The sequence below is a fragment of the Adiantum capillus-veneris genome, chromosome 17, assembly GCF_014529385.1.
Source record: "Adiantum capillus-veneris isolate H3 chromosome 17, ASM1452938v2, whole genome shotgun sequence".
In the NCBI taxonomy this organism is placed as follows: domain Eukaryota; kingdom Viridiplantae; phylum Streptophyta; class Polypodiopsida; order Polypodiales; family Pteridaceae; genus Adiantum; species Adiantum capillus-veneris.
In genome coordinates this window covers 151,553,065-151,575,681 of record NC_140947.1, presented here as the reverse complement: position 1 = coordinate 151,575,681, position 22,617 = coordinate 151,553,065, and the positions used below count along the sequence as shown (strand labels likewise).

Genomic DNA, 22,617 nt, shown 5'->3' with positions numbered 1-22,617 from the left:
CTCCAAGTCAAGATTCTACCATGACACAACAGAGATTCACTTCAACATAGTTCACAATTCACACTTGATTCAACACGGCCCGACGGAGTCTCGTGCCTAGAGATATTGGCCCCAAAGACTAGCGCCCCCTTTCGGTATTTCTTTTGTATTAATCTGAGTTCAAAGTACAAGAGAGTGGGAGGGTTCTCACTCTCAGACTCTGCGTCCAGATGCTCTGAGTTGTGAGGGCCCTGCCCACTAATTTATAGATTACAAGAGATGCCCAAAAGCAGAGCCCCAAAAGCTGTCAACTTTTAAAAGCTCTTAAATAAAGCAATGAGACCAAAAGCCTTGCTATATCTGTCCAAAAACCAGTCAGCGCTGAAAAAGCAACCTCCGTAAATTGCAGCAGTCCGTACAGTATGCCACATCAGCCTGTCAGCGTAAAACTCGCCGGAAATTGCAGGAGTACATACGGTATGCCATGTGAGCATGTCAACGGTTTTTCCAGGACTATCTGCCTGCTGGGAATGTATGCGGCACATGCCACGTCACCAGTTTGTGAGATAACCCCCCCTCTTGAAAGCATTGTAATCGTCCTCAATTACGCCTGCAAAACAGAGGCCATAAACTGTCTTAACAGACACTGACTGTTAGTACCGACGCACTAGGAACAACATATCTAGCACATGTACCAATCGATAGTCACATCACAGGACATCACATGACAAATCACATTCAATAATCATTCCAAATCTCAGACCATGATTAATCGGCAACATATTTAGCAATCGCATCTAGATCCAATCGGGACCTCTCAAATGCCCAATTAACTAATCCTTATTGCAATCATGTCTATAGAGATTTATCATACCGAAATGCTGTAGTCATTTCGTTTATCGGTTCCTGCACTTAAACAAGTCAAGTACAAATCAGTATCATATTATCGGGAATTCCAAATCTTAAAGTCATTACAGCAGAATATTGTTAGCCCACAGTATCCCTGAAACCCCCATAGGGACATCAGTGACTATTTTCAAAAATCGAGGCAATTTCTTGACAAAGGAGAAGAGTGACTCCCCTCTTGTGCAAGCCTGCTGCACCGAATTCCGCCCAAGCTGAAATCGGGGTTCTATCGGAGTAGACTATGCTAAACCGAATGCTTCAAGGTAAAGGTTCACAATCTAAGAAGTATCTGTCAGGTCCTCCTCCTCCATCCACTTCGCATCCAATGCGGGATAGTTCTTGAATTTAACCAAGAACCGTCTTATCGCTTTACCTTTTATCTTTCTATCTTTATGTGCCAATATCTGTTCTGGAACGAGTATCTCCTTGCTTTCCTCCACTTCGGGTTGCTCATCTGGCTCCTCATCATCGGGCACATCGCCTTTACAAGGCTTCAGGAGACTCGCATGAAAAGCATTGTGAATCCTCCAAGTATCGGGCAGCTTCAGTCTAAAGCAGACATCATTTATCTTTTCGGTTATCTGGAAAGGTCCATAGTATCTCATGCTAAGCTTTGGAAAAAGGCGCTCCTTTCCCTTTTTCTTTCTCATGTGTGCCTTCTCAAAACGTAAGTGCACCCAATCATTCTCCTTTAATCGCGACGATGTCGATTTGCTGCCTTTTTGTGTCTTTCCTGAGATTTCGGTAAAGCCTCCCGGACCTTGGCAAAAGCAGTCTCCAAGTCCCTCGTGTACTGGTCGGCTTCAAAAATCTTATCTTTCGTGCTTAAGAAGGATGGACCTTTGGACCACCTTCAATAATCTCAAATGGCGCCTTCCTCGTCGAAGAGTGAATTGTGTTATTGTAGGCAAATTCCACCAAGGGCAAATACTTTTCCCATTGAGTCTCCTGATCCAAAATGTAAGACTTCAATAAATCCAGTACGACTGAATTTGCAATCTCAGATTGCCTGTCACAAAGTGATGACGTGGCGGACAGCAGAAACCCTGATTTCTGCCAGAAACCCTAATTTTTTAAAATCGCGGAGGCTAAATTTTTTTTAAAAAAATTGGAAAATGATGAGCGACACGAATTTTGTTTTTTTTTTTTAAAAAGAGAAAAGACTCTCTAAGAGAGAGAGAGAACTAATGCTTTTTATTTTAAAAGCTTTTGGAGCTCTGCTTTTGGGCATCCCTTGTATCTTTAAATAACTGGTGAGGGCTTCACTTCTCACAGCATCTGGACGCAGAGTTTGAGAGTGAAACCCTAACCGCTCTCTTGTACTTTGATGATTGATTAATATAAAAAGAAATACCGAAAGGGGTGTCAGTCTTTGAGCCAATATCTCTAGGCACGGAACTCCGCCGGGCCAGTGCAAATCTATTGTGATCTGTGAATTGTTTTGAAGTGGTTATTTGGTGCTGTCGCGATTGATTCTTGACTTGGAGTGTCCAAGTCTGTTACAATGGTATCAGAGCACGGCCGATTTCTCTTCTACGGAAATCCGATCCCCGAATTTTTTTTCCGCAGCACCTATGGCTTCACGCAAGGATCGGTTGACTCCCTCTGCATCTGGAGATGCGGGCTGGGATCACAACGAAGATTCTGGCAGAGAGTATGGCCCGCCTTGGCCTACTCAGGCGGAGAAAAGAGAGATGACGCGTCGTCAATTGATCGGCGATGCAACGAAGATGATGCTCAATTTTGCAAAGGACCCGAAGATCGCAAAATATATGAACCGGACCTCTTTGGAAGAGGTACAGATGGAGTGGCAGAGAACCACAACACCACTCCCGAAACCCGCTCTCAAGAAACCTTCTGCCTCCAAGAAAATATACGGAGAAGGAACTGGAGAACGTGGTTGATGCACGGATTGCTCAGCTTTTTGGACGTGCAAAAGAAAGGCAAAAAGCAGAAGAAAGGCACTGACTTCCCGGGATATTTGGGTCGTCGGTCGACTTTTGACAAGGCAAAGAAACAGAAGAAGCGTGTTCGATTTGAAGGAGTACCCAGTTCTTCTTCTTCTTCTTCCTCTGATAGTTCTTCTAGCTCCTCGGATTCGAGCGAAGAAGACAGAAAAGGTAAAAACGAAGCAAGAAACAAAGCTTCGGAAAGGGCAACAAATAGGCAAGGAAGGCTACATCTTGCCCACAGACTGATAGTTCTACTGAGGACTCATCTACAGACAGCTCAGATTCCGATGACGGAAAGTTTTATGCGAACAAGAAGAATTTTTACAAAGCCAACCAGTATGACTTTCTCGAAGATAAAAGCAAAAAAGTCCGAGAGTTTAAGGAAGGTGGTGTAACAGACTTGGACACTCCAAGTCAAGAATCAACCGCGACAGCACCAAATAACCACTTCAAAACAATTCACAGATCACAATAGATTTGCACTGGCCCGGCGGAGTTCCGTGCCTAGAGATATTGGCCCCAAAGACTGGCGCCCTTTTCGGTATTTCTTTTTGTATTAATCAATCATCAAAGTACAAGAGAGCGGTAGGGTTTCACTCTCAAACTCTGCGTCCAGATGCCCTGAGAAGTGAGGCCCTCACCACTAATTTAAAGGTTACAAGGGATGCCCAAAAGCTTCAAATCAAAAGCAATTGCTCTCTCTCTCACAGAGAGTCAAAACATGAAAGCAAAAGCATTCTCTCTCTCTTTCTCATTTAAGTAGAGAAAAAGCGAAATTTGCGTCGCTCATCATTTTCAAAAAAAACAGAAAAAAAATTAATAATCCACCTCCGCGATTTCCGAAAATTAGGGTTTCTTGCAAAAATTAAGGTTTGCAGGAATTTTAGGGTTTCTGGCAGAAATTAGGGTTTCTGTTGTCCGCCACGTCATCACTTTGTGACATACCCCCCTCTTGAAAGCATTGTAATCGACCGCGATTACGCCTGCAAAACCGACAAAAGCCATAAACCGTCTTAGCAGACATTGCCTGTTAGTACCTACGTACTAGGAACACACATCTAGCACATGTACAAAATCGACAGTCACATCACACGACATCACAGGACATCACCAGCCATCACAGGACATCAAATGACATTCAACATTCATTCGGATCTTAGACCATGATTTATCGGCAATGTAGCTAGCAATCACATCTAGGTCCAATCGGGACCTCATCGATGTCCGATTGACTAACCCCTATTGCAACCATGTCTATTCTAGATCAATCAGACCAAAATGCTGCAGTCATCTCGGCTATCAGTTCATGCACTCACAAGAAGTCAAGAACAAATCAGTATCATAATCAAGAATTCCATTTCATAAAGTCATCCAGCAAAATACTGTCAGCTCTCAGTATCCCTGAAGCTCAAAGAGACATCAGTGACTTTAGTATCAAAATCGAGGCATCTGTTGACAAAGGAGTGGAGTGACTCCCCTCTTGTGCATCCCACTGCAGCAGATCTCCGGCCAAGCTGAATTCTGGGTTCTGTTTGGAGTAGACTATGCTAAACCAAAACATCGAGGTAGAGTTTCACAATCCGAGGAGTATCTGCTAGGTCCTCCTCCTCCATCCACTTCGCATCAAATGCAGGAAAGTTCTTGAACTTAACCAAGAACCGCCTTCGGACTTTACCTTTCTTCGTATCATTATGTGCCAAAATCTGTTCAGGAACAAGGATCTCCTCGTTTTCTTCCACTTTGGGTTGCTCATCAGGCTCCCCATCATCAGGCACATCACCCTTAATAGGTTTCAAGAGACTCACATGCAATGCATTGTGAATCCTCCAAGTATTTGGCAGTTTCAATCGGAAGGAGACATCATTTATCTTGTCAGTAATCTGGAAAGGTCCGTAGTATCACATACTAAGCTTTGGAAAAAGCCTCTCCTTTCCCTTTTTCTTTCTTAGGCGTGCCTTCTCAAAAGTAAGAGCATCCAATCATCCTCCTTCAATTTCCAGTCGCGACGATGGCGATCCACTGCCTTTTTCTGTCGTTCTTGAGACTTCTGCAAAGTCTCGCGAACCTTGGCAAAAGCCGTATCCAAGTCTCGCGAATATTCATCCGCTTCAAATATCTAATCTTTCGTGCTCAGGAAGGATGGAACCTTCGCAGCACTTTCAACAATCTCACATGGCGTCTTCCCCGTCGAAGAGTGTATCGTGTTACTATAGGCAAATTCCACCAAAGGTAAGTTCTTTTCCCATTGAGTCTTCTGATCCGAGGATACAAGACTTCAATAAATCTAAAATCACTGAATTGGCAATCTCAAATTCCCGGTCAGTCTGCAAGTGGAACGATGACGAGAACTGCAACTGCGTGCCAATGTTCTCCCAAATTGCCTTCCAAAACAAACTCATAAATCTGGGGTCTCTGTCGGAGACAATCGTCTCAAGCGTGCCATGTAATCGGAAAATCATCGTGATCGTTCTGTATTCTCGGGAGATCAAAAAAAATGAAATCCATTTCAATATTTTCCCAGGGGCAGGTGGGTATGGGTAAAGGCTGTAACAATCCCTGTGCCTTATGCCTGTCAAACTTGACCTTTTGGCATACCAAGCAACTGCGCACAAACTCTTCCACGTCCTTCTTCAGTCTCCGCCAAAAGAAATCTCTCTCTACCCCTATCATGGTGGTAGCAATGCCGCGCTGGCCCGTATAAGGTGGACAGTGGCAATCAGTCATAACCTTTCCCCTCGACGGCTGTGTTACGCACAACATAGTCTTCTTCATCAAGTAGCCTTCCCGAAGGGAGTATCCTGCTACTGTCTCCCCATCCCATATCCGTGTGAAAATATCTGCAAAATCTGTATCTGTGGCACACTGATCGACCATATCCTCGAAGCTCCTATGATGTATCGCGGAAATAGCCAGAACCAACAGTTTTTGAGACAAAGCATCTGCCACCACATTCTTCTGTCCCTGCACATGGACAATCTGGAAGTGGAATTGTGACAAGATGTTCGCCCACCGCATCTGCTTTTCCGAAAGCTGCTTCTGTGACAAGAAGTAGCGCAAACTCTGATGGTCTGTAAAGACAGTAAAATCTGCTCCGAGTAGGTAATGCCGCCATTGAGTAAGACCGTGGATAACCGCCAAAAGCTCTTTCCCATAGATCTGTGCTGTCATCTCCGGCCTAGAGAACAAACGGCTCTCGTAAGCTATGACATGGCCTTCTTGCATCAAGACCGTACCCAGACTACGACCACAAGCATCACAAAATACTTCAAATGACTTCTGCAAGTCCAGCAAAGTCAAATCTGGTCCTGTAGTGAATTTCTCTTTCAATGTCTGAAAGGCAGTCACCTCTATGGGTCCCCACGAAAAAGGTACTCCTTTCTGTGTCAAGGTATGCAAAGGGAAAGCAACCTCTGCAAACTTTCGTATGAACCGCCTGTAGTACGAACACAGTCCCAAGAAGCTTCTAACTTCATGGACATTCCTCAAATCGGGCCAATCACGGATAGTCTCTATCTTGGTCGGGTTCATTTGCACTCCTGCTGTTGACACAATGTGTCCCAAAAAATGTATCTCTGGTAGGAAAAATTCACTTTTCGTAGCATTAATCACTAATGTGTGATCTCGTAATGCCTGAAAGACTTGAAGCAGATGATCTCCGTGTTCTGCCTCATTCTTGAAGAAAACAATGATGTCGTCAAAGAAAGTGCCAACAAATAGCCTGTACTCTCGAAAAATCCTATCCATCATCCGGTTAAATGTCGCAGGAGCATTGGTTAAGCCAAAAGGCATCACCAAAAACTCAAATAACCCAAAAGTCGTCCGAAAAGCTGTCTTGTAGACATCTCCTGGCGCTATCCTGATCTGATGATATCCACTCTTCAAGTCAATCCTGCTAAAGCACGAGGATCCCTGTAACTTGTCGAGTATATCATCGATCCTAGGAATCGGAAATCTGTTCTTGATGGTGATTTCGTTGAGAGTGCTATAATCGATGCACATTCTCCAAGATCCGTCTTTCTTCAAAACCAACAACACTGGAGAGTAATACGGTGAAGTACTAGGCTAGACAAGACCCTTTTCCAAGAGGTCTTTCACTGAGTTCATAATCTTTTCATTCTGTACTCGGCTCACATGATAAGGTGTCCGATTCGGTGGCGTGCTTCCAGATATCAGATCAATGGTATGATCTTCAGGCCCTCTCAAAAGCAATCGACATGAGCGTGGAGAAAAAAATCTTGGCGTTCTTTTCTTCAGGTCAAAACATATTCAACTTTTATCCATCGTTCAGTTCTCTCAAAAGAATGAGTAAGAAAACTGAAGTTCATCAAGTACAATCTCTAAGCCCTTCATTTATCAAAGTCGCTTTCTCGGCCCGGTAGTCAACCACGGCGTAGTTCTTGTGGTACCAAGGGATCCCGAGTAGAACGTCACTCGCGTGCCCTGAACACCCCTGTCGTTGCAAACGAAGTTTACCAATGCTCGGTGTAATGGCAACATCCCATCCGGGTGCCAGTCGAACTACCTCCGCCTATGGCGTCAGTCTGTCGGGCGTAGTTCCAAATCGAGCCGCCAATTCCAAGTGAAAATAAGTTGGCCTTGGCTCCTTCAAAAGAGCTTCCTGATCCTTCACTTTGCCCCGAAAGCGGCAAAGTTTGTACTTTCATTCATTAGATTCGGTGCAGGTCCCACGCCATGTGGTACCAGTTCTGCTTTTCTATCTGCCTTTTCTGCCACATTCCTCAGCTGCTCTCGAACTCTCAGATCTGTCGTCGTCTTTATCATTCTGTTCTTTCTGTGCCTTATCAGGGCACTTTGCGGAAATATGTCCATGTTCCCCGCATCCAAAGCACTTCCCCTCTCTGATGAAGCGAGCTCTCTCCTCAGGAGTAAGCTTGGGTCGTGCATCCTTTTTTTTCTCTGGGTTGCTCTTTTTCATTCTACTTTCATTCCCAGAAGTCTGTTCGGCTCGTTGTGTCATGGCCTCATCTGTGGGGTAGGTCAGACTGCCAGAGTGAATGGCAAAGCCCCGCTTCGCATGACTCATCAACTCCTGAATAGAAGCTGACTTCTGTTCCAAGCAGTGATCTCGGATCTCTGTAGGTAGACCCAAGGTAAACCGCTCAATCTGTTCTCTGAACGAGATCTTGAATGAAGAGGCGGGTAGAAAAGAGCTCCAGAATCTTTCACAATAAGAATTCATTGTATCGCTCTTGGTCATCCGGAGATGGTTCCAAGCAGCTCGTATATCTCGCTCAAACTCTTAAGTCAACCAAGAAGAAATAAAAAGCCTCTTGAATTTCAGCCATGTAACTGGCACAGTCTTGCTTAATAGAAGAGTGGACCACCAAGTACGAGCATTCCCCTTAGAGTAAGAGGCAGCTCTCCGAATCTTGGAGTGCTCTGAATAGCGTCCTCCCGCGAAAGCGATGTCAAACTGCTGAAAAAAGACACAGCCTTCGAAGCATCCGAGTATCCTGAAAAAGTATCAAACTTGATCGAGTGGCCACCTTCCTTAAACTCTCGGACTTTCTTGCTTTTATCTTCGAGAAAGTCATACTGGTTGGCTTTGTAAAAATTCTTCTTGTTCGCATAAAACTTTCCGTCATCGGAATCTGAGCTGTCTGTAGACAAGTCCTCAGTAGAACTGTCAGTCTCTGGGCGAGATTTAGCCTTCTTTGCCTTTCTCTTGCCCTTTCCAAAGCGTTGCTTCTTGCTTCGCTTTTTACCTTTTCTGTCTTCTTCGCTCGAATCCGAGGAGCTAGAAGAACTGTCAGAAGAAGAAGAAGAAGAACTGGGTAGGTCTTCAAACTTGACGCGCTTCTTCAATTTCTTTGCCTTGTCAAATGTCGACCGACGACCCAAATATCCCGGGAAGTCGGTGCCTTTCTTCTGCTTTTTGCCGTGCTTTTTGGCTTTCTTTTGCGTGTCAAAAAGCTGAGCAATCCGTGCATCAACCACGTTCTCCAGTTCCTTCTCCGTATATTTCTTGGAGGCAGAAGGTTTCTTGAGAGCGGGTTTCGGGAGTGGTGTTGTGGTTCTCTGCCACTCCGTCTGTACCTCTTCCAAAGAGGTCTGGTTCATATATTTTGCCATCTTCGAGTCCTTGGCAAAATTGAGCATCATCTTTGTTGCATCGCTAATCAACTGGCGACGCTCTATCTCTCGCCGCTCCGCCTAAGTAGGCCAAGGCGGGCCATACTCTCTGCCTGAATCTTCGTTGTGATCCCAGCCCGCATCTCCAGATGCAGAGGGAGTCGACTGATCATTGCCTGAAGCCATAGGTGCCGCGGAAAAAAAATTCGGGGATCGGATTTCCCGTAGAAGAGAAATCGGCCGTGCTCTGATACCACTGTAACAGACTTGGACACTCCAAGTCAAGAATCAACCGCGACAGCACCAAATAACCACTTCAAAACAATTCACAGATCACAATAGATTTGCACTGGCCCGGCGGAGTTCCGTGCCTAGAGATATTGGCCCCAAAGACTGACGCCCCTTTCGGTATTTCTTTTTGTATTAATCAATCATCAAAGTACAAGAGAGCGGTAGGGTTTCACTCTCAAACTCTGCGTCCAGATGCCCTGAGCAGTGAGGCCCTCACCACTAATTTAAAGGTTACAAGGGATGCCCAAAAGCAGAGCCCCAAAAGCTTCAAATCAAAAGCAATTGCTCTCTCTCTCTCACAGAGAGTCAAAACATAAAAGCAAAAGCATTCTCTCTCTCTTTCTCATTTAAGTAGAGAAAAAGCGAAATTTGTGTCGCTCATCATTTTCAAAAAAAAAAATTTAATAATCCGCCTCCACGATTTCCGGAAATTAGGGTTTCAGGCAAAAATTAGGGTTTGCAGGAATTTTAGGGTTTTTGGCAGAAATTAGGGTTTCTGTTGTCCGCCACGTAATCACTTTGTGACAAGTGGCCACTCGATCAAGTTTGATACTTTTCAGGATACTCAGATCCTTCGAAGGCTTTGTCTTTTATACAGCAGTTTGACATCGCTTTCGCGGGAGGACGCTATTCAGAGCACTCCAAGATTCGGAGAGTTGCCTCTTACTTTAAGGGGAATGCTCGTACTTGGTGGTCCACGCTTCTTTTAAACAAGAGTGCGCCAGTTAAATGGCTGAAATTTGAAAAGCTTTTTATTTCTTCTTGGTTGACGCAAGAATATGAACGAGATATACGAGCTGCTTGGAACCATCTTCAGATGACCAAGAAAGACACAATCAATGCTTATTGTGAAAGATTCTAGAACTCTTTTCTACCCACCTCTTCATTCAAGAAGATCTCGTTCAGAGAACAGATTGAGCGGTTTACCTTGGGTCTACCTACAGAGATCCGAGATCACTGCTTGGAATAGAAGTCAGCTTCTATTTAGGAGTTGATGAGTCATGCAAAGCGGGGCTTTGCCATTCACTCTAGCAGTCTGACCTACCCCACAGATGAGGCCATGACACAACGAGCCAAACAGACTTCTGGGAATGAAAGTAGAAAGAAAAAGAGCAACCCAGAGAAAAAGGATGCATGGCCCAAGCTTACTCTTGAGGAGAGAACTCGCTTCATCAGAGAGGGGAAGTGCTTTGGATGCGGGGAACACGGACATATCTCCGCGAAGTGCCCTAATAAGGCACAGAAAGAACACAATGATAAAGACGATGACAGGTCTGAGAGTTCAAGAGCAGTTGAGGAACGTGGCAGAAAAGGCAGATAGAAAAGCAAAACTGGTACCGCATGGCGTGAGACCTGCACCGAATCTAATGAATGAAAGTACAAACTTTGCCGCTTCTGGGGCAAAGGGAAGGATCAGGAAGCTCTTTTGAAGGAGCCAAGGCCAACTTCTTTTCACTTGGAATTGGCGGCTCGATTTGGAACTACGCCCGACAGACTGACACCACAGGCAAAGGTAGTTCGACTGGCACCCGGATGGGATGTTGCCATTACACCGAGCATTGGCAAACTTCGTTTGCAATGACAGGGGTGTTCAGGGCACGCGAGTGACATTCTACTCAGGATCCCTTGGTACCACAAGAACTACGCCGTGGTTGACTACCGGGCCGAGAAAGCGACTTTGATAAATGAAGGGCTTAGAGATTGTACTTGATGAACTTCAGTTTCTTACTCATTCTTTTGGGAGAGAACTGAACGCTGGATAAAGGTTGAATATGTTTTGACCTGATCAAAAGAACGCCAAGATTTTTCTCCACACTCATGCCAATTGCTCTTCAGAGGGCCTGAAGATCAGACCATTGATCTGATACCTGGAAGCACGCCACCGAATCGGCCACCTTACCGTGTGAGCCAAGTACAGAATGAAAAGATTATGAACTCAGTGAAAGACCTCTTGGAAAAGGGTCTTGTCCCGCCTAGTACTTCACCGTATTGCTCTCCAGTGTTGTTGGTTTTTGAAGAAAGACGGATCTTGGAGAATGTGCATCGATTATAGCACTCTCAACGAAATCACCATCAAGAACAGATTTCCGATTCCTAGGATCGATGATATACTCGACAAGTTACAGGGATCCTCGTGCTTTAGCAGGATTGACTTGAAGAGTGGATATCATCAGATCAGGATAGCGCCAGGAGATGTCTACAAGACAGCTTTTCGGACGACTTTTGGGTTATTTGAGTTTTTGGTGATGCCTTTTGGCTTAACCAATGCTCCTGCGACATTTAACCGGATGATGGATGGGATTTTTCGAGAGTACAGGCTATTTGTTGGCACTTTCTTTGACGACATCATTGTTTTCTTCAAGAATGAGGCAGAACACAGAGATCATCTGCTTCAAGTCTTTCAGGCATTACGAGATCACACATTAGTGATTAATGCTACGAAAAGTGAATTTTTCCTACCAGAGATACATTTTTTGGGACACATTGTGTCAATAGCAGGAGTGCAAATGAACCCGGCCAAGATAGAGACTATCCGTGATTGGCCCGATTTGAGGAATGTCCATGAAGTTAGAAGCTTCTTGGGACTGTGTTCGTACTACAGGCGGTTCATACGAAAGTTTGCAGAGGTTGCTTCCCCTTTGCATACCTTGACACATAAAAGAGTACCTTTTTCGTGGGGACCCATAGAGGTGACTGCCTTTCAGACATTGAAAGAGAAATTCACTACAGGACCAGATTTGACTTTGCTGGACTTGCAGAAGTCATTTGAAGTATTTTGTGATGCTTGTGGTCGTAGTCTAGGTACGGTCTTGATGCAAGAAGGCCATGTCATAGCTTACGAGAGCCGTTTGTTCTCTAGGCCGGAGATGACAGCACAGATCTATGGGAAAGAGCTTTTGGCGGTTATCCACGGTCTTACTCAATGGCGGCATTACCTACTCGGAGCAGATTTTACTGTCTTTACAGACCATCAGAGTTTGCGCTACTTCTTGTCACAGAAGCAGCTTTCGGAAAAGCAGATGCGGTGGGCGAACATCTTGTCACAATTCCACTTCCAGATTGTCCATGTGCAGGGACAGAAGAATGTGGTGGCAGATGCTTTGTCTCGAAAACCGTTGGTTCTGGCTATTTCTGCGATACATCATAGGAGCTTCGAGGATATGGTCGATCAGTATGCCACAGATACAAATTTTGCAGATATTTTCACACGGATACGGGATGGGGAGACAATAGCTGGATATTCCCCTCGGGAAGGCTACATGATGAAAAAGACTATGTTGTGCGTTACACAGCCGTTGAGGAAAAAGGTTATGAACTGAATGCCACTGTCCACCTTTTACGGGTCACCGCGGCATTGCTACCACCATGAAAGGGGTAGAGAGATACTTCTTTTTGCCGTGACTCAAAAAGGACGTGGAAGAGTTGTGCGCAGTATGCCAGAAGGTCAAGTTTGACAAGCATAAGACACAGGGATTGTTACACCCTTTACCCATACCCACCCGCCCCTGGGAAAGTATTGAAATGGATTTCTTTTTTGATCTCCCGAGAACACAGAATGATCACGATGATTTTCCGATTACATGGCACGTCTAAGACCATTGTCTCCGACAGAGACCCCAGATTTATGAGTTTGTTTTGGAAGGCAATTTGGGAGAACATTAGCACGCAGTTACAGTTCTCGTCATCGTTCCACTTGCAGACTGACGAGCAATTTAAGATTGCCAATTCAATGTGGGAAAAGAACTTACCTTTGGTGGAATTTACCTACAATAACACGATACACTCTTCGACGGGGAAGACGCCATGTGAGATTGTTGAAAGTGTTGCGAAGGTTCCATCCTTCCTGAGCACGAAAGATTAGATATTTGAAGCGGATGAATATTCGCGAGATTTGGATATGGCTATTGCCAAGGTTCGCGAGACTTTGCAGGAGTCTCAAGAACGACAGAAAAAGGCAGCAGATCGCCATCGTCGCGACTTGAAATTGAAGGAGGATTGGGTGCTCTTACTTTTGAGAAGGCACGCCTAAGAAAGAAAAAAGGGAAAGGAGAGGCTTTTTCCAAAGCTTAGTATGTGATATTACGGACCTTTCCAGATCACTGACAAGATAAATGATGTCTCCTTCCGATTGAAACTGCCAAATACTTAGAGGATTCATAATGCATTGCATGTGAGTCTCTTGAACCTTGTTAAGGGTGATGTGCCTGATGATGGGGAGCCTGATGAGCAACCCGAAGTGGAAGAAAACGAGGAGATCCTTGTTCTTGAACAGATTTTGGCACATAATGATACGAAGGCGGTTCTTGGTTAAGTTCAAGAACTTTCCTGCATTTGATGAGAAGTGGATGGAGGAGGAGGACCTAGCAGATACTCCTCGGAAATTGAAACTTTACCTCGATGTTTTGGTTTAGCATAGTCTACTCCAAACGAAACCCAAAATTCAGCTTGGCCGGAGATCTGCTGCAGTGGGATGCACAAGAGGGGAGTCACTCCACTCCTTTGTCAACAGATGCCTTGATTTTGATACTAAAGTCACTGATGTCTCTTTGAGCTTCAGGGATACTGAGAGCTGACAGTATTCTACTGGATGACTTTATGAAATGGAATTCCTGATAATGATACTGATTTGTTCTTGACTTCTTGTGAGTGCAGGAACTGATAGCTGAAATGACTGCAACATTTTGGTCTGATTGATCTCGAATAGACATGGTTGCAATAGCGGTTAGTAAATCGGACATCGATGAGGTCCCGATTGGACCTAGATGTGATTGCTAGCTACATTGCCGATAAATCATGGCCTAAGATCCGAATGAATGTTGAATGTCATGTGATGTCCTGTGATGTCTGGTGCTGTCCTGTGATGTGACTGTCAATTTTGTACATGTGCTAGATGTGTGTTCCTAGTACGTAGGTACTAACAGTCAGTGTCTGCTAAGACGGTTTATGGCTTTTGTTGGTTTTGCAGGCGTAATCGCGGTCGATTACAATGCTTTCAAGAGGGGGGTATGTCACAAAGTGATGACGTGGCAAACAACAGAAACCCTAATTTCTGCCAGAAACCCTAAAATTCTTGCAAACCCTAATTTCTGCCAAAAATCCTAATTTTCGGAAATCGCGGAGGCTGAAAAAAAAATTATTTTATTTTTAATTCTTTTTGGAAAATGATGAGCGACGCGAATTTTGACTCTCTAAGAGAGTGAGAAAACTGATGCTTTTTATTTTAAAAGCTTTTGGGGCTCTGCTTTTAGGCATCCCTTGTATCTTTAAATAAGTGGTGAGGGCTTCACTTCTCAGAGCATCTGGACGCAGAGTTTGAGAGTGAAACCCTAACAGCTCTCTTGTACTTTGATGATTGATTAATATAAAAAGAAATACCGGAAGGGGCGCCAGTCTTTGGGACCAACATCTCTAGGCACGGAACTCCGTCGGGCCAGTGCAAATCTATTGTGATCTGTGAATTGTTTTGAAGTGGTTATTTGGTGCTGTCACGATTGATTCTTGACTTGGAGTGTCCAAGTCTGTTACATTGTCCATCTGTCTGCGAGTGGAAAGATGACGAGAACTGCAACCGTGTGCCAATGTTCTCGATCTCTGTCAGAGACTATTGTCTCAAACATGCCATGTAATCTCAATATCTGGGCAATGAACAGTCTCGCTAAGTGATCCGGCTTGACTCTTTTCTTCACTGGAATGAATCATTGAAATGAGCTTGCTTGTCAATGACAGTCCAGATACCATCGTGCCCACTCTGTCTTCGGGAGATCAAAAATGAAATCCATTGCAATACTTTCCCAGGGGTGGGTGGGAATGGGTAAAGGCTGTAACAATCCCTATGCTTTATGCCTGTCAAACTTGACCTTCTGGCATACGAAGCAACTACGTAGAAAATCGTCCAAATCCTTCTTAAGTCTCGGCCAAAAGAAGTATTTCTCCACACCTTTCAAGGTGGTATCAATGCCGATGTGACCTGTAAAAGGTGGACAGTGGCATTTGGTTAGAACCTTTTCCCTCAATGGCTGTGTAACGCACAACATCGTTTTCTTCATCAAGTAGCCATCCAGAATGGAATATCCGGCTACTACCTCCCCATTCTGTATTCGACCGAATACATGCAAAATCTGGATCTGTGGCGTACTGATTGACCATATCCTCAAAGCTTCTATGATGTATCGCGGATTCCCGACTTGGGGTGCCCAAGTTTGTTACATGAGCATTGACTATAGAGCTCTCAACAAAATCACCATCAAGAACAAGTTTCCAATACCTAGGATCGATGATATACGGGACAAGTTACAAGGTTCTACATGCTTTAGCAAAATCGACCTGAAAAGTGGCTATCATTAGATCAGAATCGCTCCCGGAGATGTATACAAGGCCGCATTAGGACGTCCTTCGGATTGTAGGTGTATTTGGAAAATGATGAGCGATGCGAATTTTGCTTTTTTTTATAAAAAAAGAGAAAAGACTCTCTAAGAGAGAGAGAGAACTGATGCTTTTTATTTTAAAAGCTTTGGGGGCTCTGCTTTTGGGCATCCCTTGTATCTTTAAATAAGTGGTGAGGGCTTCACTTCTCAGAGCATCTGGACGCAGAGTTTGAGAGTGAAACCCTAACCGCTCTCTTGTGCTTTGATGATTGATTAATATAAAAAGAAATACCGAAAGGGGCACCAGTCTTTGGGGCCAATATCTCTAGGCACGGAACTCCGCCGAGCTAGTGCAAATCTATTGTGATCTGTGAATTGTTTTGAAGTGGTTATTTGGTGTTGTCGCGATTGATTCTTGACTTGGAGTGTCCAAGTCTGTTACATTGCCCATCTGTCTGCGGGTGGAAAGATGACGAGAACAGCAACCGTGTGCCAATGTTCTCGATCTCTGTCAGAGACTATTGTCTCAAACATGCCATGTAATCTGAATATCTGGGCAATGAACAGTCTCGCTAAGTGATCCGGCTTGACTCTTTTCTTCATTGGAATGAATCATTGAAATGAGCTTGCTTGCTAAATCTGTCAATAACAGTCCAGATACCATCGTGCCCACTCTGCCTTCGGGAGATCAAAAATGAAATCCATTGCAATACTTTCCCAGGGGTGGGTGGGAATGGGTAAAGGCTGTAACAATCCCTATGCTTTATGCCTGTCAAACTTGACCTTCTGACATACGAAGCAACTGCGTAGAAAATCGTCCAAATCCTTCTTAAGTCTCGGCCAAAAGAAGTATTTCTCCACACCTTTCAAGGTGGTATCAATGCCGATGTGACCTGTAAAAGGTGGACAGTGGCATTTGGTTAGAACCTTTTCCCTCAATGGCTGTGTAACGCACAACATCGTTTTCTTCATCAAGTAGCCATCCAGAATGGAATATCCGGCTACTACCTCCCCATTCTGTATTCGACCGAATACATGCAAAATCTAGATCTGTGGCGTACTGATTGACCATATCCTCAAAGCTTCTATGATGTATCGCGGATTCCCGACTTGGGGTGCCCAAGTTTGTTACATGAGCATTGACTATAGAGCTCTCAACAAAATCACCATCAAGAACAGGTTTCCAATACCTAGGATCGATGATATACGGGACAAGTTACAAGGTTCTACATGCTTTAGCAAAATCGACCTGAAAAGTGGCTATCATTAGATCAGAATCTCTCCCGGAGATGTATACAAGGCCGCATTAGGACGTCCTTCAGATTTTAGGTGTATTTGGTCATGCCTCCAATCTCACGAATGCTTCTGCAACGTTCAATAGGAAGATGGACAGGAGTTTTAGAGTACTGGTCATTTGTGGGCACCTTTTTCGACGACATCATTGTCACAAGGCGGGCACCACGTGCCAATAGAAAAGAACAGACTGAACAGACTTCTAGCACTTCAATAACAACTTAACTGAAAGAGAGAGACGACACGCGACACAGAGTGGCGGAATTCCACCCCATAGAGTATTGGCCCCAAACCTTGGCGCCCCTTTCAGTATTTCTTTATATTGCATCATCAAAGTACAAGCCGGTACTCCAGACTCTGCACCTTCTCCGGGAAGCATGCTAGAGAATGAGCCCTAGCCTCATATTTAAAGGCCCTTGGCCTAAAAAGCAGTTTACATGAAAAGCTTTCAAACTCAAAAGCTTCTGGTCCAAAAAGCAGTTTACATGAAAAACTTTCAAACTCAAAAGCTTCTGGTCCAAAAAGCAATGCCAAAAGCTGTCAGCGTAAATCACGGAAATCCGTACAGCCTGCCACGTCATCATGCCAACGCAATTTTCGAAAATCAGCCACGCTATTGCAGTTTTAGGGTTAGGGTTTCCAGAATTAGGGTTTGCAGGTTTTAGGGTTAGGGTTTTCTGCTCTCAGACAACCACGTCATCACTTTGTGACACTTCTTCTGTTGCTTGTTCTTCTTAGGGTTTAGGCCCCTCAGCCGGTAATTCCGTTCTTCAGTAGTTCGACACGTCAGCAATTTCAGGATACCCCACTCTGCCAGAAGTTGCACTCCCTAGGAAGATGTCAGAAACCATAAAAAAAATTTCTTGAAAGCTTGCCAAGTACTTGGAGTGTGCGGCTTGGTAGCTATAGATATCAACATCAAAACAGTGACTCGAAACAAATATCGGATCCTTCTTTGCAAGTGATATTAATGGCTTATGCCCTATAAGACATGAGCGGTGCAGACGGGAGCGCGCCCGATGCGCGATGAAGTAAGGGTGGGAGTGGCTAATAAGTCCGGGTTGGAGGGCAAAGATACCTCAATCAAAATTCCAATAGCTCTATCTGCTCTTTTTGTAGGACCGGTATGCTTTCAGAAAAGCACACGCCTAATGCTCTGATACCAATGTCACCGTACTAGCACCACGTGCCAATAGAAAAGAACACACTAAACAGACTTTTAGAACTTCAATAACAATTGAACTGAAAGAGAGAGACGACACGCGACACGGAGTGGCGGAATTCCACCCCAAAGAGTATTGGCCCCAAACCTTGGCACCCCTTTCCGTATTTCTTTATATTGCATCAACACAGTACAAGCCGGTACTCCAGATTATGCACCTTCTCCAGGAAGCATGCCAGAGTATAAGCCCTAACCTCATATTTAAAGGCCCTTGGGCCAAAAAGCAGTTACAGTAAAATGCCTTTAAAACTCAAAAGCTTCTGATCCAAAAAGCAATGCCAAAAGCTGCCAGAGTAATTAACGAAAATCCGTACAACCTTCCACGTCATCAGACAACGGAAAACGCGGAAACCCGTACAACTTGCCACATCATCATGCCAGCGCAATTTTTGAAAATCTTCCACGTCATCAGTTTTTTTTTGTGTGCGGGTCCCGCTTTATTTTAATCCCTTTATGTCACTGGGCCCCCATGGGACGGGGTCCCCATAAGTTGGTAGGACTTCTTCTTCTTCTGCTACTTGTTCTTCTTAGGGTTTAGGCCCCTCGGCCGGCATATGTAAGTTGGCTCCCTTCTTTAGGCTTTGATACGTCAGCAGTTTGTTACAGCATTCAAGACTCTAAAAGAAAAGTTGATGACCGGTCCATTGTTGGTACTAACAAATTTGTAGAACCCATTTGAGGTTTATTGTGATGCATGTGGTCGCAATCTGGGAGCGGTCTTACTGCAGGATGGCCATGTTGTAGCTTATGAGAGTAGGATGTTCTGGCGACAAGAGTGGGTTGCACAGATTTATGAGAAGGATCTATTGGCGATTATCCATGCTCTTACTCAGTGGCGCTATTTTCTACTCGAACCGATTTCACAGTGTTCATCGATCACCAAAGTTTGAGATACTTCTTGTCCTAGAAACGGCTCTCGGACAAATAGATGAGATAGGTAAATAGTTTGTTATAGTTTCTTGCATTCGGAAGCATTTTTGTAGGATACTTAGCCAAAGTGTGACCTGTCAGCCCATAAGTCAGTCCCGTGACGAAACGGCTGTTGCTCACCTAGCAAGATCCAAGCAAAGTGAATAATAATTGAGGATTGGATGCGAGCGAAACTCCCGCCAATGACTGAGATGTTCAGTCGACTCTTTTCCCTTTATATATATGTGTGTGTATATATATATATATATATATATATATATATTCAAGTGCAATATACTTTGTTTGCAGTTTTCTCACATGTGTTTCTGTAGATTTCTCATTGGAGTGCCCAAGCCTGTTATAGTTGCATTCATTAACGAAAGGAACGAACAAAGGATTGTAGAAGTGTGAATTCTTGATCCTACCTATTCTCTCAATTCCGCTACATCTGACACACATGAAAGGCAATAGTTAAAATGACAAAAACCAAGTAGCACCTGCATGGACTTCCTTATCATCCCCATGAAGACAAAGCACACTATTCCACAAACAAGTTCCAAATTTCGGGTATGAAGCATGTCAAGCATTGTAACATTTTGCATGCAAGCCTCTTTATACATAGAACTGGCAAGGGTCTAATGTCATTTCAAATGATCAGTATCATTTGGAATGGCCTAAATTAAAAGGCGTGTAGGAAATACATGAATGCCAACTCTAGCATCAAATGGCCAAATGCTCTTGAGCCCAATCAAGAAAGAAGATTGGGTCTCTTAATGTTCTTCAGCCAAATCAAATTACTCAGCCTAGTTTCCGTACCCAAGCCTGGACTTCAAGAACCGCACATCAATGTATACCCTTTTTTTGCCTCGGAGGTTGATAGGATGGGTGGAAAGAGCAAGAGCTTCAGCTCCATTTCTTTGGACCCAAGCAAGCAAAGGTTTCATCTTAGTTGCTCTTCACAGTCTTCACAAGATGACAGCGCATAGAACACCAAATGAATGTGCTAGTTGTTGTTTGACTAACTGTGTGAGTGACTATGGATCATAGGTAACTCTTGGTGACCAAAAGTCTGAAACAATACAAAGATGATTTTCCTACCAAGTAATCTGCTCCTTAGCATATGAGTGTCATACCGAACCTGAAGAATAGAAGACATAAGATGGCATTCTGCCTGTATCTGGAGGGCCCACAATCTTGCTCTTCTCAAACGATGATGCAGCACTTTCTCCTCAATTTTTGCAGGATCTACAACTTGCTCACTGTCTTCCGTTTCAGGAGTCAGATATTTTACTGCTGGTGCGACCATTGCAGAGTATCTCTTGGAGATTTTCCCGAGGGCCCAACTTTTGATATTTGATACTGCTGCATTTACTTTCCTGATGCTGCTGTGAGTGCGAAACCTGAAAATAACCAACCATAACCTGGGCTATGGACTCCTTGTACAAGTTCAATGAGTACACAATGTGTGCCTTGAAATGGTCCTACAAGAAGGTGACCTGAATACAGATTTCTTTAATGTTATGATACCCAAGATGTGCCTCACACTGTGTTACGATGCGTAAAGCAGATGGTGCTTACTTGTGAGCTAGTTGGCCTGCTAGGGTTTCCGTCTCAGTAAGCAGCACATGAGCACGCTGGATGTCAGAGCCTTCACAGGAAATGAGAGCAACAAGGACTGCGACTTCAGCATGATAAAGGCTATAGCGGAAGCTTCCCGGCCGCATTGCTTCAAAATACTCTTCTGCCTCATTGAGATTGTCTGTCAGGACGAGCTCGAACCCTTTCAAAATCTGCGCAAAAGACCGGATCAGACGTGCATAAGGAGGTCTGCACTTACAACAACCACAAGCCCACGCCCAAAATGTGACAGCGAACCGAAAGTTGAACCTTCCCTTCCTCCACGACGCAGTTGAGGGAAATCGGGGGGTCCGCTGATGCATCCATGCAGTCGTATTTGATGCTGGAAGAATTGGTGCTAGCGAGGGATTTCAAGACCCCAACGGTCGCAGCTCTTTCAATTTCAGCAAAAAATTTGCGCCATATAATCCGGATGGAAAAGTAACTAGTCTTGCTTGGTGGGCCTTGCTATATAACATCTATAGAATATAACATGACTTATGCAAATTGACTTTTATCAGGTAGCACTGAAGGAACAAGAGCAAGGCTAATTTGGGAAAGGCAGCATTGCGTGAAAGGGATATACACTCGAAAAATGCTATAATGTTATGGGAGGAGACAAAGTTAAGTGCATCAATTATTAGAGATTATAGGGGTCGTTACAGTTGAGATTATATCCAAGCGAGGTTGTACTACACATGAATGTTTTTTCTAAAATATATTTGCAAACGAAAAGTATTTCAAAAAGAAATTTTTCATTGAATGGTTGGTAGCGCAACACGTCGCCTCACATTTTTGAAGGTGGATTTCGAGTGTGTTTTGTGTTTCTTCTTTTATAGTTGTTTGTGTTTTGCCTTTCTTCTTTTGTAGTTATTCCCAGTACAATGAATGAGGACAATGATACATGTAACTTCACATTCTGTGTTTTGTGTTATGGCATCGACAATGCATGTTGCATCGTTTGTTGTATCAATTGTCAAGTCGTTATTTTCAGTGATCATGCAGTGCATGCAAATTACGATCGAATCGACTCATTGAACTTAGGGTCTAGGAGCCACTACTGAAGGACATTTATGTTACGCGCATTCGTCTTCATTTTAAGTTTTGTAATGTCAGTTTGATTGTACAATTTATTCACGGCAAGGTTGTTATAGTGTTGGACGTCTGACACGTGTATGTGCAGATTATCGTAGTAGAGTTGTTGATATAGTCGTGCATATAATACATGCACCCAAGATACAATTGATCTTGTCTATGACTAGTTTTCTTTCACAAAAATTGGTGAAGAACTGAAGCAATTCAGGGTCCGTTGCATGTCTTATAGAGCATGACATCTTGTACAAAGTTGCATGTAGCTAGTGGACCGAGCTTGTGATATGGCATGTGTTACAAAGCTCCCGTGCGTGACTACAAACTGGAGGTAGTTGGACAAGATCACTGAGCAAGAGAACACATTTGTTGTTGAAGGGATTTGCCAATTTACTACTTGTTACATTGACATTTTGTCTTACAATAAGGTCAAAAGTCGTTTGGGTTAACAAAAATAGCTCGTCTATAATTATAATATCTGCCTCTTTTATGTCCAAATATCATTCGTCGGTCTCATGAATAGAGAGAGTATATTGTTGATTCGTGGTTGGTATCTTGAACTGACAATGGACTGTAAATAGAATGCTGCTAAGCCTTTTTGTTGTCGCTTCGATGACAAAGCAGCCAACAATAATACAGAAGTGAGGGCAACAAGAGTGTCTATTTCATTTATTTTTTGACCTCGTTTATTGCTATATATGTGAGGTATGCCGTCGCACAGCAGAGACATATTTCTAGATTGTGAGCGAAGATGTCACACTGCATGCTCCAATCTTTATACAATGCTGTGATTTCAAACCATGACCTAGCATATGGACAATAAGCTAGTTTCAAGTTGGTTGCAGTTTACTCTTTAGCTTATTGACACTTGGACTGTAATCTTCTATGTCTTGAGAAATTC

General features: G+C 43.9%; 1 protein-coding gene across 1 annotated transcript in view; it reads right to left on the bottom strand.

The window, feature by feature from the left end:
* LOC147438331 (uncharacterized) overlaps nt 1-21,046 on the bottom strand; it is a 35,882-nt gene extending 14,836 nt beyond the window's left edge. Inside the window, exons 1-3 of the mRNA XM_086487623.1 lie at nt 20,898-21,046; nt 20,589-20,800; nt 20,149-20,410 (exon numbers count right to left, since the gene is read on the bottom strand). Coding sequence (XP_086343749.1) covers nt 20,149-20,410; nt 20,589-20,800; nt 20,898-20,954 — 531 coding nt within the window. The 5' untranslated portion in view covers nt 20,955-21,046. The remainder of the gene's footprint in view (nt 1-20,148; nt 20,411-20,588; nt 20,801-20,897) is intronic.
* Between the last annotated feature and the right edge of the window lie 1,571 nt (nt 21,047-22,617).